The sequence below is a fragment of the Heptranchias perlo genome, chromosome 9 (assembly GCF_035084215.1).
Source record: "Heptranchias perlo isolate sHepPer1 chromosome 9, sHepPer1.hap1, whole genome shotgun sequence".
Lineage (NCBI taxonomy): Eukaryota > Metazoa > Chordata > Chondrichthyes > Hexanchiformes > Hexanchidae > Heptranchias > Heptranchias perlo.
Genome location: NC_090333.1, coordinates 83,514,248 through 83,538,163, shown reverse-complemented (window position 1 = coordinate 83,538,163; position 23,916 = coordinate 83,514,248). Strand labels below are relative to the sequence as shown.

Here is a 23,916-nt window from a genome sequence, read left to right as displayed (position 1 = left end):
TGCTTATCCACCATCATACATTCTAATCTGTTCACCCAGTCCACTTTAGCCAATTCCGCCCTCATTCCTTTATAATTGCCCTTATTTAAGTTTAATACAGTAGTTTCAGACCCAAGATTCTCGCTCTCAAACTGGATGTGAAATTCTATCATGTTATGATCACTGCTTCCCAAGGGATCCTTTACTTAGATCATTAATTAATCCTGTTTCGTTATGCATTACCAGATCCAAAATGGCCTGTTCCCTGGTTGGTTCCCCGACGTATTGGTCTAAGAAACAGTCCCTAATACACTCTATGAACTCCTCCTCAGGGCTATTTTTGCCAATTTGATTTGTCCAATCTACGTGAAAGATAAAATCGCCCATGATTATTGCATTACCTTTTTTTACAATCCCCCTTATTTCCTGATTAATATTTTGCCCGACAGTGTAGCTACTGTTAGGGGCCCTATATACTACTCCCACCAGTGATTTCTTTCCCTTGCTATTTCTTACCTCCACCCAAATTGATTCGACATCTTGATCTTCTGAGCCAAGATAATTTCTCACTATTATACCAATTTCATCCTTTATTAACAGGGCTACCCCACCCTCTTTACCTTTTTTCCTATCCTTCCGAAATGTTAAATAACCCTGAATATTTAGCTCCCAACCTTGGTCACCTTGCAACCACGTCTCTGTAATGGCCACGAGATCATACCCATTTGTTTCTATTTGTGCCGTCAATTCATCTATCTTATTACGAATGTTGCACGCATTCAGATAAAGAACCTTTAATTTTGTCTTTTTACCATTCTTTCCTACCCCGGCCCCATTTGCTAGTACACTCTTATGTTTGTACGCTCTGTCCCTTCCTGACACACTGAGGTCGATTTTAGCACACGCTATCGGATGCGTTCCTGGCCCGGGGGGGGGGGGGCTCCAAAAATCGGGGATTCCCGAGGCGGGGCAGGAGCCCAGGTCCAACCCGCCCACTTCTGGGTTTCCCACAGACGCGCTGACGTGCGCGCAGCCCCCTCATGTGGGACTCCGGCCGGCAATTAAAGCCAGCGGGGTGCCACTTAAAGTATTTATTTTGGTATTTCAGGTCGTTTACAGACCTGATTAAGGAGATATTTTACCTGGGGTGGGATTTTGCAAACAACTGAGACTGTTTCCCGTACTGGGGGAAACACTCCCAGTTCAAATGGACGTGTTGCAGCCATCAGCCTGTGGCAGCTGCAAAGGTCCATTTGACAGGTGGGTGGGGAGACCCTCACTCATTGCAGGAGGCCACTCTGTCACTTTGGACAAAGTTTGGCCTCCACCACCCTCCTCCTAACAATCAAATTCACCAACTTGCACACTTACCCCGGTGTCCAGAGACATGTACCTACCTTGCGGACCCCCTCAGATGTACATCTTCCGGATGGGGGCCGCCGTAGCTGCAGTCATGACCTCCTCGGAGGGCGAACAGCATCACCAGCCACGCCGTCCACCTCTGACACGTGGAGCTCCACAACACAGTGCTGTGACACATCCACCTGCACAGCAGGAGGGAGGGCAACCGCAGAGAGAGATGCATCGCAGAGGGCACAACCCTCGCCACAGGGTCCACAGACTGAGGCTCAGCTTCCTGGACCTCTCTGAGCAGCAGTGCACACGGAGGCTCAGAGTCACTCGACATGTAGTCGTGGACATCTGCAGCCTCCTTCATGCCGAGCTGCTCCCGGCTGGCCCAAGCACCATCTTCTTACCTGTCGCTGTCAAAGTCACCACTGCCCTCAACAACTTCTCCTCCGCATCCTTCCAGGGTGCCACCGGGGACATCGCCAACGTCTCTCAGTCGTCTGCACAAAAGAGCCCTGCAAATACACCTACACCCACTCTGCAGTGACACAATGGGTGGCATCAGGTGTGGGTCTTCATTGTGATCCTCAGGAAAGGGCATTATTGCACAAACCAGACAAGATTCGCAAAGACGTGGCAGTAGTGGTGCCAATATGATATGTGATGTGAGTTGCTCAGAAATTAAATATAAGTAAAAACCATGACAAACCTTCGAACACCCTTGTGCATCCCCTTCATGCTCACGACACATTTGCCTTACGCTGCCTACTGCACATATGTGATGCATGCCCTGTGGCTGCAGCACAGGTGGTGGCAGGTTGAGTGAGGCTGACTGTGAAAGAGATGCATGAGAGGGTGAGTATGAGATAGAGCCATGAGATTGTATGAGGATTGGGTTGAGTGGTAGTGGCTGGATGAATACAGGCGAGGTGAGTAAGTGCAGGTAAGATGAGGATGAGGTTTGAGTGGGTGTGAGGGGTGATGTGACAGAGTAGTGTTGGCAGTGCAGAAGGAGATGTGGGGTGGAGGCGGTGATGTGGCAGACGGAGTGTAGGGGAATGAGTAAGTGTTCTCACTGTGGCTGACCTACTTAGGTCATTGCAGCGCCTCCTGCACTGTACGCAGGGGCGTGATATGTTGGTGGTGCAGGTGACCTTCTCTGCCACCTCGAGCCAGGCCTTCTTGGTGGCAGAGGCAGGCCACTTCCTCCCGCCCGCCGGGGGGGAAGATCTCTGTCCTCCCCCTCCTCCTCCTCCTCCTCACCCCATCCAATGATACCTGGAGTGAGGCATCATTAAACCTGGGAGCAGCCTTCCCCCTGGGCTGCTCCATGCTGTAATTTTTCCTATTTCTTGCAGCATCAGTCAGTGGAGGACTGCCCCTTTAAATAGAGCTCCTCCAGCTGACAGACCTTACTGCGCATGCGCAGTCCGCCCGACGCGCAGATCAGCAGTGGGGAACCCGGAAGACCAGTTAAGTGGATCCAATTAGCCTGCGATTGCGCGCGGGGCAGACTGATTTCACCGGAATCGACCCCTCGCCGCGAACCCACTGCCCTGGTAATATCGAGCCCACTCTGTTTATCATTACTCCCATCACTTTCCTGTACAACTTCCTTGTCTTTTCTTTTTATCAATCTAAACTTCGCCCCACCTGAGCCCTCCCCCCCTCTATTTATTTTAAAGCCTTCTCTACCGCCCTAGTTATTCGGTTTGCCAGAACACTGGTCCCAGCATGGTTCAGGTGAAGCCCGTTCCAACGGAACAGCTCCCTCTTTCCCCAGTACTGGTGCTAGTACCCCATGAATCGAAACCCACTTCTCCCACACCAATCTTCGAGCCATGTATTCATCTCTCTGATCTGATTTACCCTGTGCCAATTTGCTTGTGGCTCAGGTAATAATCCAGAGGTTATTATCTTTGTGGATCTGCTTTTTAATTTGGTCCCTAGCTGCTCAAACTCCCTCAGCAGAACCTCTTTCTTAGTCCAGCCTATGTTGTTGGTACCTACATGGACCACGACAACTGGATCCTCCCCCTCCCACTCCAAGTTTCTCTCCAGCCCTGAGGAGATGTCCTTAACCCTGGCAACACAGCCTTCGGGACTCTCGCTCTTGGCTGCAGAGAACAGTGTCTATCCCTCTAACTATACTGTCGCCTACTACAACCACATTCCTTTTACTCCCCCCACTTGAATGGCCCCCTGAACCACGGTGCTGTGGCCAGTTTGCTCATCCTCCCTGCAGTCCCTGCACTCGTCCACAAGGGCTGCAAGAACCTCGTATCTATTGGACTTCAAATCTGCTCAGTCCTAAACCCCTTGCAACTATCTTCAAAACAGAACAAAGACATAAAAATCCCACCGATCCACAATGAACACTGGTTTCAAACCTTCCACCTGATACGATCCATGCTGTGTTACTTTACTAGAGTGGGTTTGCTGTTGAAAACAGGAATCTCCATCAGTCTGGGAGCCATGACAGTGCAAATAGCATTTATAAAACAAATCTGGGACTGGGACTTTAACCCTTAACCTACTGGATAAGCGCCATTACAGAACCCCAGCGTATTCCGATCTTTCAACACACACATTGGCCTTCCAGCCCTCCCTCCCCCACCAAAGAAGCCCAAACCTGATTCCCCACCTGGTTTCACAGATTTATGGTAGTTGGCAAAAGACTCAGAGGGGAGATGAGGTGAATTTTTTTTTACGCAGTGAGATATGATGATCTGGAATCACTGCCTGAAAGGGTGGGGGAAGCAGGTTCAATAGTAACTTTCAAAAGGGAATTGGATAAATACTTTAAGGGGAGAAAATTGCAGGGATCTGGGGAAAGAGCAGGGGGAGTGGGACTAATTGGACAGCTCTTTCAAAGAGCCTGCACAGGCATGATGGGCCGAATGGCCTCTTTCGTGCTGTATGATTCTATGGTTCCTGCTCCAAGTGACTTGAATAGGATTTTAATGGAAGCTGGATTTTATCAACTGGCCACAGTTGACCTGTGGCCCTAATCCTCGATATACTGGGGAAAATACAACGTAAAACTGCAGCGGCTGAGGGAAGGAATGCTGGGACCAGAGTACGTTTCTCTCTTTCACTTTAAGTCATTGCACCGTTCCTGACCAACGAAGAGCCCCACACAGCTGTACGAAAGAAAGAATTCGAAACAATGAGCAGCGTAAATCATTGCACCCACGTTCGTGACTGCTGGTTCCATTCCTTAGTCGCTTGGAAAAAGCTGTCCGAAATTAAACACAGGGTCAGTTTCCTCAAGGGGCTGATTGGTGTTCATTTCGACATGTCACTTTGCAACAGAAAATGTTAGGCCAGTTGGAGGGAGCTCTCTCAGTTGGGGGAGTGTTCCCTCACCATTTTGTAAGATGGAAGCGGTCTCACCACTGCTCTCCCATTATAATGAACCCACGTTATGAGAGAGTGCTATTTCCCAGTAACAAACTGCAATCCTGCGGCAATTATTCCTGAAACCTAATCAAATGGTAAAAATATCTTCACATGGTAATTCATCCACCATGATACCCACTAGAAGAAATAAAAGGATAGGGGACAAAGTAAAACTGCGCGCACAAAATCCAAAGTGGATGTGATAAGAAGAGATGGGTTGGAAGAGTCACCTGGGGAGTCGTGTTATCTTGGAGTTCAGGTCGAGAGCAAATCATTAAAATGTTTCACTCTTCTATCATCTGAGCCCCTCAATTTCTGTCTCCGCCTATTCACCATTCTCTAATATCAACTTGACTCAGTGGGCATCACTCTCACCTCTGAGTCAGAAGATCATGGGTTCAAATCCCACTCCAGAGACTTGAGCCCATAATCCAGGCTGACACTCCCAGTGCAGCGCTGAGGGAGTGCTGCACTGTCGGAGGTGCCGTCTTTTGGGCGAGATGTTAAATTGAGGCCCTCTGCCCTCTCAGGTGGATGTAAAAGACACCATGCCACTATTTTGAAGAAGAGCGGGGGAGTTTGCCCTGGAGTCCTGGCCAACATTTATCCTAAAACAGATTATCTGGTCATTACTACATTGCTGTTTGTGGGATCTTGCTGTACGCAAATTGGGTGCTGCGATTCCTACATTACAACACTTCAAAAGTACTTCATTGGCAGTAAAGCGCTTTAGGCCGTCCTGAGGAGCTGAAAGGTGCTATATAAATGCAAGTTCTTTCTTTCTACTTATTGTACCATCTATGCATGCGTGTGATTATGGCTGATGTCTCAACAATCCTCTGCGTAACCACCAGGGAGATATCAATCCTTTGACGGCAGGAGTAGTCTTTGATCTTTATGGAAAGTGCTTCTTCCACTTAGTGCACAGTACAGCATTGTAGATAGAGATGGTGAGATCGGGAAATAATCTGAGGCAATATTCTTCTGGCTTCCCAACTATATTCTGGATTCTGAAAAAAAAAAGTTGGAATAGATATGTTTCAGCCAATGTGGGTTTTCCTTACTGATCTCTAAGTGCTGAGTTTTGGTATTCAGTGCTCACCGGGGCTCAAGATATCAATGTTAAAGGCCTCTAATTTGTCAGCTAGAGGAGCTCCAGTTGACAAAAATTGCCGTAGCATTTCATTAAGCTTTGAATATAAATACGGTTTACTCCCCTCCGCTCCTGAAGGCAGCAGCTCACACTCAGGTACAATTGCACTTCGGCAGAAAGCTGGCAGAAACCCCCAGAGAAACGGCTGTTTCCATCGGAGTTACGGCAAGAGACCGGGGAACCCCTGCTGAAATTCTACCCTGTAGTGATTAAGTTGAGCTTTAAAAGCCTGTTGATTATAAGAGGGAGAGGACCTTTTCAGGTGAAAAGGAGGTCCTGTAGGTCAGAGGACCTGAGAAAGAATGAGACAGAGTAGAAGATGCTGCAACGAGTTTTGATTTAAGCTTGCGAAAAATGTAGTGGGGGAGGAAAAACATGTAGCATCGGGTATTTGAGGTTTAGGAGCGACAAGTGAGTTCAGAGGGACAATGAGCAGAGTAGTGTCAATGCAATCGAGAGAGACTGTGATGGAGAGAGGTTAGAGGTCTGAGGTGACAGAAGGATCATCTATTACATATCAAGTTTTTACTTGCGTGAGAAGAACCTTGTGACGAATATATCCAAGTCTTGGAAGGACCTGGGCTTTATGGAGAGTTAGGAGTTGTTGAAGGAAGGAGGAGTATTTGGCACAAAAGGGGAATCCGAGCTTCTTGGAGGCTGCTTCGGCAATGGTGGAGATATGGGAGTTCCATTTGAGATCAGAGCGGATAGTGAGACCATGAATGCCAATAGATGAAGAGATAAATTTGGAGTCATTGAAGGTAAGAGGGAGTAGCTGCAGGTTGGAGTTGTAAGAGGCAAGAAACTGTCTTGTAAAAAAGAGAAGTAAGATTTCACTGCCCCATTGAAGGTCATGGAGATCAAGATTGAAGTTTAAGATAAAACAGTGTTGGCACGGTTATTGTACAATGAAGGACATCACATGCCCACAACTACATACATTCCGTCAGAGGTCAGATAAAGATCAGGAGCTGTAACACGAGCTAGTTCCCTCACGCTCCTAGCCCACAGAGCACTGAGGTCAAGTACAGCATGGTGCCAGCTTAGTTCAACTAATTCAGCATAGATCATGAATCAAATCTCGGACATTCCAGGTCTACTTGGCTCAGTACCACCCATCCTGTGCATTTACTTATTGGCCCATCACAACAGACCTTCTTGTGCACTGTATGTCTCATGGTTATATCTTGGACTGTTGTGACTTGCTTTTAATCCAGTGGCTGTATGATTAGCCATGACTGTTTGTATTTCTATCATGTGTTAATTTGTACTTGCACGAAATGCCATGCTATAAAATGTCCACACTATTGTTCCCTCAATGGCCTCAGGATTTATGGTGCAGCACTAAGCCATTAAAGACCAGAAGGTTCGATCTTCGATTAATGCTGATCTTAGCCGGGGCAGCAGTTAGGGCGTTACAATTATCCTCAAAGACTCTGATTCAGGGAGGGGCAGCAATCAGCCAGGGTTCTTGCTCTTCATTGCTATCCAGTGACTCCTGCTAGAAAGTTGACACTAGTGAGAAAAGGATGGACTCTGCTTTCCTCCGTTGTTGACTAGCCATGTAGAACTATACCCCATCAAAAGTCAACTGTACCGCATCATTTGTACCTCATTAAGAGCTTTTAGGATATCCTCCCGATGTCCCCACCATCACAGGAGCCAGTCTTCAGCCAATTCGATTCACTCCACGTGATATCAAGAAATGGCTGAGTGCACTGGATACAACAAAGGCTATGGGCCCCGACAACATCCCAGCTATAGTGCTGAAGACTTGTGCTCCAGAACTAGCCACACCTCTAGCCAAGCTGTTCCAGTACAGCGACAACTCTGGCATCCTTCTGACAATGTGGAAAATTGCCCAGGTATGTCCTGTCCACAAAAAGCAGGACAAATCCAATCCGGCCGATTACTGCCCCGTTAGTCTACTCTCAATCATCAGCAAAGTGATGGAAGGTGTCGTCGACAGTGCTATCAAGTGGCACTAACTCACCAATAACCTGTTCACCGATGCTCAGTTTGGGTTCCGCCAGCATCACTCGGCTCCAGACCTCATTTCAGCCCTGGTCCAAACATGAACAAAAGAGCTGAATTCCAGAGGTGAGGTGAGAGTAACTGCCCTTGACATCAAGGCAGCATTTGACCGAGTGTGGCATCAAGGAGCCCTAGTAAAATTGAAGTCAATGGGAATCAGGGGGAAAACTCTCCAGTGGCTGGAGTCATACCTCGCACAAAGGAAGATGGCAGTGGTTGTTGGAGGCCAATCATCTCAGCCCCAGGACATTGCTGCAGGAGTTCCTCAGGGCAGTGTCCTAGGCCCAACCATCTTCAGCTGCTTCATCAATGATCTTCCCTCCATCATAAGTTCAGAAATGGGGATGTTCGCTGATGATTGCACAGTGTTCAGTTCCATTCGCAACACCTCAGATAATGAAGCAGTCCGTGCCCTCATGCAGCAAGACCTGGACAACATCCAGGCTTTGTCTGATAAGTGGCAAGTAACATTCGCACCAGATAAGTGCCAGGCAATGACCATCTCCAACAAGAGAGAGTGCAACCACCTCCCCTTGACATTCAACGGCATTACCATTGCCGAATCCCCAACCATCAACATCCTGGGGGTCACCATTAACCAGAAACTTAACTGGACCAGCCACATAAATACTGTGGCTACAAGAGAAGGTCAGAGGCTGGGTATTCGGCAGCGAGTGACTCACCTCCTGACTCCCCAAAGCCTTTCCACCATCTACAAGGCACAAGTCAGGAGTGTGATGGAATACTCTCCACTTGCCTGGATGAGTGCAGCTCCAACAACACTCAAGAAGCTCGACACCATCCAGGACAAAGCAGCCTGCTTGATTAGCACCCTATCCACCACCCTAAACATTCACTCCCTTCATCACCGGCGCACTGTGGCTGCAGTGTGTACCATCCATAGGATGCACTGCAGCAACTCACCAAGGCTTCTTCGACAGCACCTCCCAAACCCGCGACCTCTACCACCTAGAAGGACAAGGGCAGCAGGCACGTGGGAACAACACCATCTGCATGTTCCCCTCCAAGTCACACACCATCCCGACTTGGAAATATATCGCCGTTCCTTCATTGTCGCTGGGTCAAAATCCTGGAACTCCCTTCCTAACAGCACTGTGGGAGAACCGTCACCACACGGACTGCAGCGGTTCAAGAAGGCGACTCACCACCACCTTCTCAAGGGCAATTATTGGCTACGGTAGCATAGTGGTTATGTTACTGGACTAGTAATCTAGAGGCCTGGACTAATATTCTGGAGTCATGAGTTCAAATCCCACTACAGTAGCTGGAGAATTTAAATTCAATTAATTAAATAAAAATCTGGAATTAAAAAAAACTAGTATCAGTAATGGTGGCCACGAAAATACTGGATTGTTGTAAAAACCCATATGTTCTTTAGGGAAGGAAACCTGCCGTCCTTACCCGGTCTGTCCTATATGTGACTCCAGACCCACAGCAATGTGGTTGATTCATAATTGCCCTCTGAAATAGCCTAGCAAGCCACTCAGTTGTTCAAGAAGGCAGCTCACCACCACTTTCTCAAGGGCAATTAGGGATGGGCAATAAATGCCAGCCTCACCAGCGACGCCCACATCCCATGAACAAATAAAACAAACAAATTAGGGATGGGCAATAAATGCTGGCCTTGCCAGTGACGCCCACATCCCATGAACAAATAAAAAAAAATGAGGGGTGAAAAGGAGAAAAATTGGCGCTCCTTTTTGTTTTAAATCCACACTAAAAATTATTAAAGAAAAAAGAAAACATTGTCACCAGAATCACATACTCTTCAGGCTTTTCATTAAAATGCTGGGTCAGGTTTCTTATGAATTTCAGAAGGTCACTGGTGGTGTTGTTGTAAACATCAGTATTATTCTTGTTCGGTTTCTTGCGTTGCCCCATGTTCATGTTCTGTAGGACCTCAGGGTCGATCTAAAATAAAAGGAATACCAAGAGTTTTAAAAAAAATTTTCATTCATTTTGTTTTCCTTCTCCGATCACATTCCTGCTGCAGCCACCTGCTGTGCATGTTCTTCTTCCTCCAGCCCAGGGCGTGGAGGGCTTGCCAGTGGATCTCGCCATGGCCTCCATCAGAGAGGAGGAGCAGGTTCAAATAATGCAACTGGTCCTTCTGACAGTGGGAGGACAGGGGTTCAGACTCCCTCTGCCTCCTCTGACACCTACCTGCTTGGCACAGCTCATATCAGAAATAACGAGGAATGGGAAATTGAAACCCAAGCCCTCCCATTCCACACAAATCTATATATTAGTACTCTAATGCCTGGCACCAATGTGCCCACTAGCAGTGAATTATCTGGCATATGCTTTGTTGGGGGCTTCAGCAGCTGACTGCATCTCAAACACCTGGAATTTAACTCACGTTAGATACAAATGGTGTTAATCAGAACCCAGCATCTCAAAGCTCTGAAAAGCAGTGTTATTACAGGTTAGATGTTGTACCGTTTTTTTCCACTCGTGAAATGATCTTTCCTTGTCCTTGCCAATCTTATTCAGAATCTGTACTATCTGACTGTCCTGTTTCCGTTTTGTTACATCCTCTTCATTGGCAAGGTCTTGGAGAAACTGGCTCTTTCTGGAGAGGAAACCAAAAGGTGATTAATGCAGTGACCTCAGTTACACACAACTCCAGTAACAGGTACCATCTTATGTCACATGGACACAGCATTGATGGAATGAGAAACTGAGTTCCCCAATAGCCTAGTGAGTAAAGGAACAGCGCAGTTTAATACTGACTGTACCCCAGTAAAGGCGTAGACTTTTCAAAGCTTAGGAGATATACAGCAGGTTTTCGATTACACCTCTGTGAAGCACCTTGGGATATTTTCTACATTAAAGTAGCTATGTAAATCATCGAACCATAGAAAGTTACGGCACAGAAGGAGGCCATTCAGCCCATCGTGTCTGTGCCAGCTGAAAAAGTGCTATCCAGCTTAATCCCATTTTCCAGCACTTGGTCCGTAGCCCTGTAGGTTACGACACTTCAGGTGCACATCCAGGTACTTTTTAAATGAGTTGAGGGTTTCTGCCTCCACCACCCTTTCAGGCAGTAAGTTTCAAACCCCCACCACCCTCGGTGAAAAAAATTCTCCTCAGCTCCCCACTAATCCTTCTACCAATTACTTTAAATCTATGCCCTCTGGTCATTGACCCCTCTGCTAAGGGAAATAAGTCCTCCCTATCCACTCTATCTAGTCTCGTCATAATTTTATCCACCTCAATTAAATCTCCCCTCAGCCTCCTTTGTTCCAAAGAAAACAACCTATCCAATCTTTCCTCATAGCTAAAATTCTCCAGTCCTGGCAACATCCTCGTAAATCTCCTCTGTACCCTCTCTAGTGCAATCACATCTTTCCTGTAATGTGGTGACCAGAACTGTACACAGTACTCAAGCTGTGGCCTAACTAGTGTTTCATACAGTTCTAGCATAACCTCCCTCCTCTTATATTCTGTGCCTTGGCTAATAAAGGAAAGTATCTCGTATGCCTTTTTAACCACTTTATCGACCTGTCCTGCTACCTTCAGGGATTTGTGGACATGCACTCCAAGGTCCCTCTGTTCCTCTACACCTCTCAGTAACTTTGTACTTCTTTGCCTTATTTGCTCTCCCCAAATGCATTACCTCACACTTCTCTGGATTGAATCCACTGATATCTTCCTGCAGTCTACAGCTTTCCTCCTCACTATCAACCACACGGCCAATTTTTGTGTCATCTGCAAACTTCTATTTTACGGATCCATATGGATTTCGAGAAGACATTTGATAAGGTTCCACACAAGATTATTAGCAAAAATGAGAGTGCCCAGAATTGGAGTTATCTTGTAACCTGCTTTGGTAATTGGTTGGGAGGTAGGAGACGGAGAGTAAGGATAAAGGAAATGTTCTCGCAAAACACCCGTCAACCATTACCCTTTGCTTCCTGCCACTGAGCCAATTTTGGATCCAACTTGCCGCTTTTCCTTGAATCCATGGGCTTTTACTTTTTTGACCAGTCTGCCATGTGGGACCTTGTCAAAAGCCTTGCTAAAATCCATGTAGAATACATCAAACGCGTTACCCTCATCCACCCTCCTTGTGACCGCCTCAAAAAGTTCAATCAAGTTAGTCAGACACTATCTTCTCTTAACAAATCCATGCTGGCTGTGCTTGATTAGTTCGTGCCTTTCTAAATGACGATTTATACTGTCCCTCAGAATTGATTCCAATAATTTGCCCACCACCGAGGTTAGACTGACTGGCCTGTAATTACTCGGTCTATCCCTCACTCCCTTTTTAAACAACGGTACAACGTTAGCAGTCCTCCAATTCTCCGATACGCCTGTAGCCAAGGAGGATTGGAGAATGATGGTCAGAGCCTCTGCTATTTCCTCCCTTGCTTCTCCAAATGCAAGTTGTTGCTGTTGTTGTAGAAAAGTGCAAAGTATTTTTCCTTCCAATTCTTAAGAAACCAAAAGCCAAGGCATTTAGTGCATGATGCACGAACAGGAGAAGAGAAAGATAAATCAAGGAACAATGATTAGGTGACACTGGGTTTGGCCTTTAAAATCTTGCAGATTGTAAGATGACCTGAGGAAGATAAAGAGTCCCCACTTTTGAGGTCCTGTAGTGAGAGATTGTTATCAGTCTTCATTTCACCACAGTGAGAATTCAGGGAAGAGAAGAACATGCAGAGAGGTGTATTTGGAGCTTAGGAGGAACGTGTCATGAAAGTTCAAAGGAGCACTGACCATAGCACTGGCGATAGTAGTATCAGTAGAGAAAGCAATGGGCAGAATTGCCTCGGACTGAAGCTTATATTCTGTCCAGGACCACAAGAGAGCTACTAGAAGACCGTACCCAAATTTGGGAACAATATTCAAGTCCAAGAATCGCCTTGGACTTTACAGAAGGTTAAGAGCTGTTGAGGGTAATAGAAGTGTTTGGCACAAAGAGGGATCCAAAATTCTTGGAGGCACTATTAGCAATGGAGGAGATGGGGGAGTTTCACTTGAGATCAGAGCAGATATTGAGACCCGAGAATGCAGAATTGAGGGTGGTATCATTAAAGGTAATGGGTGGTAGATATTGGTTGAATGTGCAAGAGATGTGAAGAAACTGCCTTCAAGGATTAAGACTTTCATAACTCCAAAGGGGATGGAGCAGATCAAGACATAGCAATTCAGTTATAGCACTGAGACGGGAATGAAGATTGTGTGTACTGAGGGCATGTAATCTGAAGGAAGTGGATGGGCGTGCAGCGTAGCCAACAGCTAAAGAGTGGATAGTGTTGGGTGGAAGGTCAGATCTACAAAAACAGCAGCTGCAGGTCCAACAGCACGTACCATGTCCAATGCAAGCCTCTCATTCCCCGTTTGTGGTTTGAACACTAGGAAATAACTGCGACCTGACTAACAGCATCTGAGCACTGTAACAAGGCAGTTCTGATATTAACAATATTTAAAGGGGAAAATGTGAGGACTGTGAGGAATGGGTTAGCAAATGACCTTTCACCTCTGAGCTCCAATCCAGCCCAGAATGGTGGGATGTTCGTCTTCTCTCAAGTGACCTATGGGATAATGCCCCATGTGACACGAGGTTGGTCCGTTCTAACTCAGGTCTGAGTGGACATAAACCAACAGCACAAAACTGCATCTAACTGCCTCTAAATGTGGAACTAATTAACACTCTCACTCCCCAGCCAGGGGAAACATCCTCCCTGCATCTACCCTGTCGAGCCCTATAAGAATTTTGTATGTTTCAATGAGATCACCTCTCATTCTTCTAAACTCTAGAGAATACAGGCCGAGTCTACTCAATCTCTCCTCATACAACAATCCCGCCATCCCAGGAATCAGTCTGGTGAGCCTTCGTTGCACTCCCTCTATGGCAAGTATATCTTTTCTTAGGTAAAGAGACCAAAATTGTACACAATACTCCAGGTGCAGTCTCACCAAGGCCCTGTATAATTGCAGTAAGACATCTTTATTCCTGTACTCAAATCCTCTTGTAATAAAGGCCAACATACCATTTGCCTTCCTAACTGCTTGCTGCACCTGCATGTTAGCTCTCAGTGACTCATGTACAAGGACACCCAGGTCCCTTTGAACATCAACATTTCCCAATCTCTCACCATTTAAAAAATACTCTGCATTTGTGTTTTTCCTACCAAAGTGGATAACTTCACATTTTTCCACATTATATTCCATCTGCCAAGTTCTTGCCCACTCACTTAGCCTGTCTATATCCCCTTGAAGCCTCTTTGCATCTTCCTCACAACTCACATTCCCACCTAGTTTTGTGTCATCAGCAAACTTGGAAATATTACATTTGGTCCCCTCATCCAAATCATTGATATATATTGTGAATAGCTGGGGCCCAAGCACTGATCCCTGCGGTACCCCACTAGTCACAGTCTGCTACCACGAAAAAGACCTGTTTATTTCTACTCTCTGTTTTCTGTCTGATAATCAATTCTCAATCCATGCCAGTATATTACCCCCAATTCCATGCGCTTTAACTTTGTTCACCAACCTCCTGTGTGGGACCTTATCAAAAGCCTTCTGAAAATCCAAATACACCACATCCACTGGTTCCCCCTTATCTATTCTACTAGTTACATCCTCAAAGAACTCCAATAGGTTTGTCAAACATGATTTCCCTTTCATAAATCCATACTGACTCTGCCAAATCCTATTATTATTTTCTAAGTGTCCTGATATCACATCCTTTATAATAGATTCTAGCTTTTTCCCTACTACTGATGTCAGGATAACAGGTCTGTCGTTCCCTGTTTTCTCTCTCCCTCCTTTCTTAAATAGCGGGGTTACATTTGCTACCCTCCAATCTGCAGGAACCATTCCAGAATCTATAGAATTTTGGAAGATGACAACCAATGCATCCACTATCTCTACAGCCACCTCTTTCACAACCCTGGGATGTAGATCATCTGGTCCTTGAGATTTATCGACTTTTAGTCCCATTAATTTCTCATTAAAATCAGTGTTAGAAACGGAGAGAGTAGGGATGGTCTTGTGGTGTTGGAACTGTTACCTGGAAATAGCCTGGGACCAGATATGTAGTGTATAACTCCTCCTGATGTCACACCGCCAGGCTCTTCTCCAGTGATACCGTGAATGGAAACACTGTTTTCAAACCCTATTTATGATATCTGCTCTCAGGCTCCTCTAACAGTTGTAAAGAATAATACACCGTGGTGAAGGACAACTGAGAGATACCAACAGCAGAACAACTATCTCTCCTCAGAACATGTTAGAATTCAATAGAAAATACTTCACTTCTTACTCAGTTTCTCAGCATATTTAGGAATTATAGAAACGCAAATCTTTTTTAATGTACTACGTGCTAATCCGACTTACTCCTTTTCTTTCCACAGGAATGGATGGCGCTTGACATCACTGAGTGTAGCCCGCTCCCCAGCCTGTGCTAACAGCCTCTCTATGAAATGCCTGACTTCAGCATTCTGGGGTTTGTGAAGATCCTCATCGAGAGAAGGATTGTTGTCACGTAAATCCTCTTCACTCCTAAAGGGGTCCTTTCCTCCAGTCATTATATAGTGCAAGAGCCGTCCTAGAGCCTGTCCAGTAAAGAAAACAACTTCAGACTTATATTTTGTTAAGGGGAAAGGATGCAGAGTCAAACCCCATTAGGTCCCCATCCCCCACAAATACATAATGTAAGTAAGACTGGTGAAAAGGGCAGACACATGGCAGATGAAATTTAATGCAGAGAAGTGTGAAAGTGATGCATTTTGGAAGGAAGCATGAGAAGAGGCAATATAAACTAAATGGTGCAATCTTAAAGGGGGTGCACAAATTTTTGAAAGTGGCAGGACAAGTTGAGAAGGCTGTTAAAAAAGCATAGGGCATCCTTGACAAACATTTGCCTGAGGAAGGAGGAAATCTCCGAAAGCTTGTGAATTTAAAATAAAATTGCTGGACTATAACTTGGTGTTGTAAAATTGTTTACAATTATAAACAGAGGCATAGAGTACAAAAGCGAGGAAGTTATGCTAAACCTTTATAAAACATTGGTTATGCCTCAGCTGGAGTATTGCGTCCAATTCTGGGCACCACACTTTTTAGGAAGGATGTCAAGGCCTTGGAGAGGGTGCAGAGGAGATTTACCAGGGGTGAGGTACTTCAGTTATGTGGAGAGGCCAGAGAAGCTGAGATAGTTCTGCTTAGAGTGGAGACAGTTAAAGGGAGATTTAATAGAGGTTTTCAAAATTATGAGGGGTTTTGATAGAGTAAATAAGGAGAAACTGTTTCCAGTGGCAGGAGGGTCGGTAACCAGAGGACACAGATTGAAGGTAATTAGCAAAAGAACCAGAGGGGAGATGAGGAGAAATTTTTTTACGCAGCGAGTTGTTATGATCTGGAATGCACTGCCTGAAAGGGTGGTGGAAGCAGATTCAATAATAACTTTCAAAAGGGAATTGGATAGATACTTGAAGGGGAAAAATTTGCAGGGCTCTGGGGAAAGAGTATAGAAGTGAGGCTAATTGGATAGCTCCCTCAAAGAGCCTGCACAGGCACGATGGGCCAAATGGCCTCCTCTGCTGTACGATTGTATGATTCTATAAATAATATTTTATAATATATCCTGTTTTACTTCCACCCCCTTCTTTTTCATAAACATAGCTTTTTATTTTTCAGTTTTCATAGAATCATAGAATTTTGCAATACAGAAGGAGGCCATTCAGTCCATCACATCTGTGCTAACTCTCGGAAAGAACTGTTCCATTTTCCTGCCCTTTTTATTTGGCGTATATAATTTTTCTTTTTTAAATATTTAAGCATGTTCCTCCTAAAAGCTATTATGGATTCAGCTCCCACCACTGTATCTGGTAGGGCATTTGATGTCCTAACAACTTTCTGCGTAAAACAATTTCTCTAACCTCTCTGTTCCAAATTTCAGGTCTGCACTAGATATTCTTTCGGTTCAGCAGCACTCCTGTAAATGGACCTATGGCCCCTACGATCAGGAGATTACCTTTACTGCCCAATATCTAGTCATACGATAGTGTGACCAAGGGGTCGTAAGAATAAAACCTCTCATTGTGTGCACTGACCCCTGTAATCTCGCACATTCCCACACTTAAGTTTCTCATATCTTCTGGAAGGTGGATTGATGATAAACACTTTAGTGAGACCAGGCTACTTGTCAACCAACAAGTTGGTTCATTTTACATGTAATATATGAATAAACAGTATGTAGTTTTCAATGAATTTCAGTCTATTTCATGACGCTTCTTACAACATAGAAAATAACAAATTACGCCATTGTTAATGAGTTAAATTCGCTTCACAGACCAGCAAATCCCTGACACTAGTTAGCCCTAATCTTAAGAAGTGAGGTTTATTCCTCTGTGATCATTTCCAAACACCACCTTCTGCAGACTCTTGTGTCCCAGCAAGACAAGAAGCTGAACCCTTGACCACTGACCCTTCCCCAGTTCTCCATGTCAGCGAACATCCAGTTGAGCTGCCAATCAAACTGGCTACCACCCTGCACCGTCCTAGGTATGATTCCCCTGGCAGGTAATGTCCCTGCACCGACCCCCCCAGTCTGTCCTCAAATGAATGAATATTATGTGTGAATGTTACTAAAATGTCTGAACAAACCTCATTTTCTCAAACTGATATGGTATGTCAGAAACATTATTCTGGCGGATACTTTGGGTGGTCCCAGAAGCTGGCTCAAATATGACTTTCCCAGATAGATTATGTCTCATGTGGATTTAACCTTGTGAAATGAATTTAATTAACAGCAACATCTTAATATAAATATACCTGAAATTGCTCCTAGGTCAAATAATCAAAAATCTCAAAATGTGACAGTCTCCCTTCATTGTTTTGGTAACAATCATGAATTTATGTCCTCTAGTTACTGACCAATAGAAATATTAACCATCTCTCTTCCAGTAAAAAGACATCCAGTTTCTAATCTGTTCTCAAAACTGCAGGCTTTCATTGCCCATATTATCCAGGTAAATCCATTCTGCACCCTTCCCATGGCCGAGATAACTTTGCTAAAGTCAGCCACCTAAAACAGGACATGGTTAGGCTGCAGTTAGAATACCAATCACTGGTAAAGGTTTAACATTACCTGTTTGATTTTATATTCTCCTACCTCAAAACTGGGACTTATGTTGGGATTTTTTTTTATTATTCGTTCATAGGATGTGGGCGTCACTGGCAAGGCCGGCATTTATTGCCCATCCCTAACTGCCCTTGAGAAGGTGGTGGTGAGCCGCCTTCTTGAAACGCTGCAGTCTGTGTTGTGAAGGTTCTCCCACAGCGCTGTTAGGTAGGGAGTTCCAGGATTTTGACCCAGCGACGATGAAGGAACAACGATATATTTCCAAGTCGGGATGGTGTGTGACTTGGAGGGAAACGTGCAGGTGGTGTTGCTCCCATGTGCCTGCTGCTCTTCTCCTTCTAGGTGGTAGAGGTCGTGGGTTTGGGAGGTGCTGTCGAAGAAGCCTTGGCGAGTTGCTGCAGTGCATCCTGTGGATGGTACACACTGCAGCCACGTTGCACCTGTGGTGAAGGGAGTGAATGTTTAGGGTGGTGGATGGGGTGCCAATCAAGCAGGGTCATTTGTCCTGGATGGTGTCGAGCTTCTTGAGTGTTGTTGGAGCTGCACTCATCCAGGCAAGTGGAGAGTATTCCATCACACGCCTGACTTGTGCCTTGTAGATGGTGGAAAGGCTTTGGAGAGTCAGGAGGTGAGTCACTTGCTGACGAATACCCAGCCTCTGACCTGCTCTTGTAGCCACAGTATTTATGTGGTTGGTCCAGTTAAGTTTCTGGTCAATGGTGACCCCCAGGATGTTGATGGTGGGGGATTTGGTGATGGTAATGACGTTGAATGTCAAGGGGAGGTGGTTAGACTCTCTCTTGTTGGAGGTGGTCATTGCCTGGCACTTGTCTGGCGCGAATGTTACTTGCCACATATTAGCCCAAGCCTGGGTGTTGTCCAGGTCTTGCTGCATGTGGGCACGGACTGCTTCATTATCTGAGGTGTTGCGAATGGAAATGAACACTGTGCAATCATCAGCGAACATCCCCACTTCTGACCTTATGATGGAGGGAAGGTCATTGATGAAGCAACTGAATATGGTTGGGCCTAGGACACTGCCCTGAGGAACTCCTGCAGCAATGCCCTGGGGCTGAGATGATTGGCCTACATCAACCACTACCATCTTCCTTTGTGCTAGGTATGACTCCAGCCACTGGAGAGTTTTCTCCCTGATTCCCATTGAGTTCAATTTTACTAGGGCTCCTTGGTGCCACACTCGGCCAAATGCTGCCTTGATGTCAAGGGCAGTCACTCTCACCTCACCTCTGGAATTCAGCTCTTTTGTCCATGTTTGGACCAAGGCTGTAATGAGGTCTGGAGTCGAGTGGTCCTGGCGGAATCCAAACCGAGCATTGGAGAGCAGGTTATTGGTGAGTAATTGCTGCTTGATAGCACTGTCGACGACACCTTCCATCACTTTGCTGATGATTGAGAGTAGACTGATGGGGCGGTAATTGGCCGGATTGGATTTGTCCTGCTTTTTGTGGACAGGACATACCTGGGCAATTTTCCGCGTGTCGGTTGGATGCCAGTGTTGTAGCTGTACTGGAACAGTTTGGCTAGAGGCGCGGCTAGTTCTGGAGCACAAGCCTTTTGCACTACAGCAGGGATGTTGTCGGGGCCCTTAGCCTTTGCTGTATCCAGTGCACTCAGCTGTGATTGATTCCCCATGAAATCTCACGGCATCGGGTCAAACGTGGACAAGGAAACCTCCTGCTGATTACCACCTACCGTCCTCCCTCAGCTGATGAATCAGTCCTCCTCCATGTTGAACACCACTTGGAGGAAGCACTGAGGGTAGCAAGGGCACAGAATGTACTCTGGATGGGGGACTTCAATGTCCATCACCAAGAGTGGCTCGGTAGCACCACTACTGACCGAGCTCGCCGAGTCCTGAAGGACATAGATGCCAGACTGGGCCTGCGGCAGGTGGTGAGCGAACCAACACGAGGGAAAAACCTACTTGACCTCGTCCTCACCAATCTACCTGTCGCAGATGCATCTGTCCATGACAGTATTGGTAGGAGTGACCACCGCACAGTCCTCGTGGAGATGAAGTCCCGTCTTCACACTGAGGACACCATCCAACATGTTGTGTGGCACTACCACCGTGCTAAATGGGATAGATTCAGAACAGATCTAGCAGCTCAAAACTGGGCATCTATGAGGCGCTGTGGGCCACCAGCAGCAGCAGAATTGTATTCCAGCACAATCTGTAACCTCATGGCCTGGCATATTCCTCACTCTACCATTACCAACAAGCTGGGGGATCAACCCTGGTTCAATGAGTGTAGAAGAGCATGCCAGGAGCAGCACCTGGCGTACCTTAAAATGAGGAGCCAACCTGGTGAAGCTACAACACAGGACTACATGATGCTAAACAGCGGAAGCAACATGCTATAGACAGAGCGAAGCGATTCCACAACCAACGTATCAGATCAAAGCTCTGCAGTCCTGTCACATCCAGTCATGAATGGTGATGGACAATTAAACAACTAACGGGAGGAGGAGAATCCGTGAACATCCCCATCCTCAATGATGGCGGAGTCCAGCACGTGAGTGCAAAAGACAAGGCTGAAGCATTTGCAACCATCTTCAACCAGAAGTGCCGAGTGGATGATCCATCTCAGCCTCCTCCCGATATCCCCACCATCACAGAAGCCAGTCTGCAGCCAATTCACTCCATGTGATATCAAGAAACGGCTGAGTGCACTGGATACAGCAAAGGCTATGGGCCCCGACAACATCCGGGCTGTAGTGCTGAACCTTGTGCTCCAGAACTAGCTGTGCCTCTAGCCAAGCTGTTCCAGTACAGCTACAACACTGGCATCTACCCGACAATGTGGAAAATTGCCCAGGTATGTCCTGTCCACAAAAAGCAGGACAAATCCAATCCGGCCAATTACAGCTCCATCAGCTTACTCTCAATCAACGGAGTCAATGTTGAGGACTCCCAGGGCCACTCCCTCCTGACTGTATATCACTGTACCGCCACCTCTGGTGGGTCTGTCCTGCCGGTGGGACAGGACATACCCAGGGATGGTGATGGAAGAGTCTGGGACGTTGGCTGAAAGGTATGATTCTGTGAGTATGGCTATGTCAGGCTGTTGCTTGATTAGTCTGTGGGACAGCTCTCCCAATTTTGGCACAAGTCCCCAGATGTTAGTGAGGAGGACTTTGCAGGGTCGACTGGACTTGGTTTGCCTTTGTCGTGTCCGGTGCCTAGTGGTCCGATGCCAGTTGGTCTGTCCGGTTTTATTCTTATTGTGATCTTCTGCAGCAAGATTGTACAACTGAGTGACTTGCTAGGCCATTTCAGAGGGCAATTAAGAATCGATCACATTGCTGTGCATCTGGAGTCAAACATAGGCCAGACCTGGTAAGGACAGCAGGTTTCGTTCCCTAACGGGCATTAGTGAACCCATCTGCTTTATTATGACAATCCAGTAGTTTCACCATTACTGATACTAGTTTTTTTTAATTCCAGATTTTATTTAATTAATTTAATTAAATTCCCCAGCTGCTATGATGGGATTTGAACTCATAATTCCAGATTACTGGTCCAGTAACATAACCACTATGCTACTGTACCCAGGATACAATGAGACAAGCAACGAAGCCCTTTCAGTACCTCGCTAGTGCCCATTCTTCGTTGTGAGCTTAGACAGCGAGTGTTTTCAGGCTATTCAAGCACATGAGCCCTGTCACGTCCTCATCCAAAATCCACATACACAGACTTTCCAGCAGGGCTTACCAGTCAGTCAGAGCCCTGTTTCATTTTTCCCTACCCTCGTCCAGGGCACTGAGGCCAAGTGTAGAGTGCTTCCATCACCACTGCTGCTGCTGAGATCAGCTAGCTCAGTACAGACCAGGGACAGAACCTGGAACCCTCCTAGTTTTTATGACTCTGTTTTAACCAAGCGGTGTACTTATTCACTAGACTATCAGAAGAGACAGTTTTCTTTTGCATGAACTGATTTAATACATCGAAGATACCACACTGGCGCATATAGAATAGTGCCACCGTGACACAACACAACATTCATAATAATGGAACCATTCATAGCCTCCAACCTCTTTCTTTTTTTTCCTCTCTCTCTCTCTCTACTTTTCCTGTCTCTATTGCCTCCCGTTCCTCCTAAACGCCAAATGCACTTTGGTCTTTGGTAAAAGTCTTACATGCTCTTCAGTCTTTCTACATCCTCACTGTGTCCTGTCATACCTCATTGTCTCCGTTCTCAGAGCTGTCGAGCTCCTTACCTTTCTCGACCTTCCCTTCCTCTCACCAGCTTCAGGCTTTAAAACCTAACGTTGGCATCATCTAACCTAACCACTACTGTTTGATTTACCTGGTCTCCCCTTTTCCCTTCTCAACCTTAGTTGCATCCTGTAATAAGGACTATGGCCCTTCACATAGGTCTCTCAATGAAAAAAAAAACGAAACTGCAGAACGGACCTGTAAATCTGCTTTGTAAAGCTCATCCTCTTCGAAGGTTGCATTTGGCGACTGTTCCCATTTCTGAAGGATTTCGGAGGCCTCCCAGGTCCCCAGGGATGATATCGTCACAGTTGCGTTGCCACCAAAATACACACTCTTGTCAAAATCTGCCAGAAGAACACGGTTTTCAACATCTGTGGAAAATCAAACCATTTTATTTTATTTCTCTGCGTTTTTACCAGTCACGCACTCAAAAGGGCTGACTGTTTAAAAGTCGAAATCAATTTCAAACCTATTCATCTTTAAATCCATTTATTTTAAAACAAAAATTTGGATTTATGTTGTATCAATCAGAGGCTCACGCTGAGTATTCTGGTTTAAGTGCAGAACACTTTTGGGTATTTAAAGCGAAGTTAGATAAACAAATGAGGGAGAAAGGAATAGAGGGATATGCTGATAGGGTGAGATGAAGTAGGGTGGGAGGAGACTTGTGTGAAGCATAAACTTCTGGCACAGACCTGTTGGGCCGAATGGCCTGTTTCTGAGCTTTAATTCTATGTAATTGGAGAAATTCATGTTAGTTTTGTAGTGATCTGAATCACATGGAATTAAGTCCATTTGCTGTTGCACTCCACAATTCCTTCTCCCCTTTAGACTGTTTCCATCATTTCATGTGGTAAAACGGCATCATCAGAAATATGAACTGGAATAGGCTGCTTGTAAGTAGGTTTGATTGTTTCCTATCAGATTCATGGAATCACAGAAAGGTTACAGCACAGAAGGAGGCCAATCGGCCCATCGAGTCCGTGCCGGCTCTACGCAAGAGCAATCCAGCTAGTCCCACTCCCCCACCCTGTCTCCATAGCCCAGCAAATTTTTTCCTTTCAAATACTTATCCAGTTCCCTTTTGAAAGCCATGATTGAATCTATCTCCACCACCCCCTCGGGCAGTGTATTCCAGATCCTAATCACTCGCTGGGTAAAAAGGTTTTTCCTCATGTCACCTTTGGTTCTTTTGCCAATCACCTTAAATCTGTGTCCTCTGGTTCTTGATCCTTCCACCAATGGGAACAGTTTCTCTCTATCTACTCTGTTGAGACCCTTCATGATTTTGAATACCTCTATCAAATCTCTTCTCAACCTTCTCTGTTCCAAGGAGAACAACCCCAGATTCTCCAGTCTATCCACATAATTAAAGTTCCTCATCCCTGGAAAGATTCTGGTAAATCTCTTCTGCACCCTCTCTAAGGCCTTCACATCTTTCCTAAAGTACGGTGCCCAGAACTGGACACAATACTCCAGTTAAGGCCGAACCAGTGTTTTATAAAGGTTCATCATGACTTCCTTACTTTTGTACTCTATGCCTCTCTTTAGAAATGCCAGGATCCCGTATGCTTTTTTAACCACTTTCTCAACCTGCCCTGCCACCTTCAACGATTTGTGTACATATACACCTTT

At 45.8% G+C, this 23,916-nt stretch overlaps 1 protein-coding gene across 4 annotated transcripts in view; it reads right to left on the bottom strand.

Moving 5' to 3' along the window:
- Positions 1 to 3,730: 3,730 nt before the first annotated feature.
- Positions 3,731 to 23,916, bottom strand: part of LOC137325569 (2-5A-dependent ribonuclease-like) — a 98,320-nt gene continuing 78,134 nt past the window's right edge. For all 4 annotated transcript variants that reach the window (XM_067990824.1, XM_067990827.1, XM_067990825.1 and 1 more), the window contains exons 3-7: positions 22,477 to 22,652; positions 15,293 to 15,510; positions 10,379 to 10,511; positions 9,705 to 9,850; positions 3,731 to 5,741 (exon numbers count right to left, since the gene is read on the bottom strand). In XM_067990824.1, coding sequence (XP_067846925.1) covers positions 5,627 to 5,741; positions 9,705 to 9,850; positions 10,379 to 10,511; positions 15,293 to 15,510; positions 22,477 to 22,652 — 788 coding nt within the window. In that variant the 3' untranslated portion in view covers positions 3,731 to 5,626. The remainder of the gene's footprint in view (positions 5,742 to 9,704; positions 9,851 to 10,378; positions 10,512 to 15,292; positions 15,511 to 22,476; positions 22,653 to 23,916) is intronic.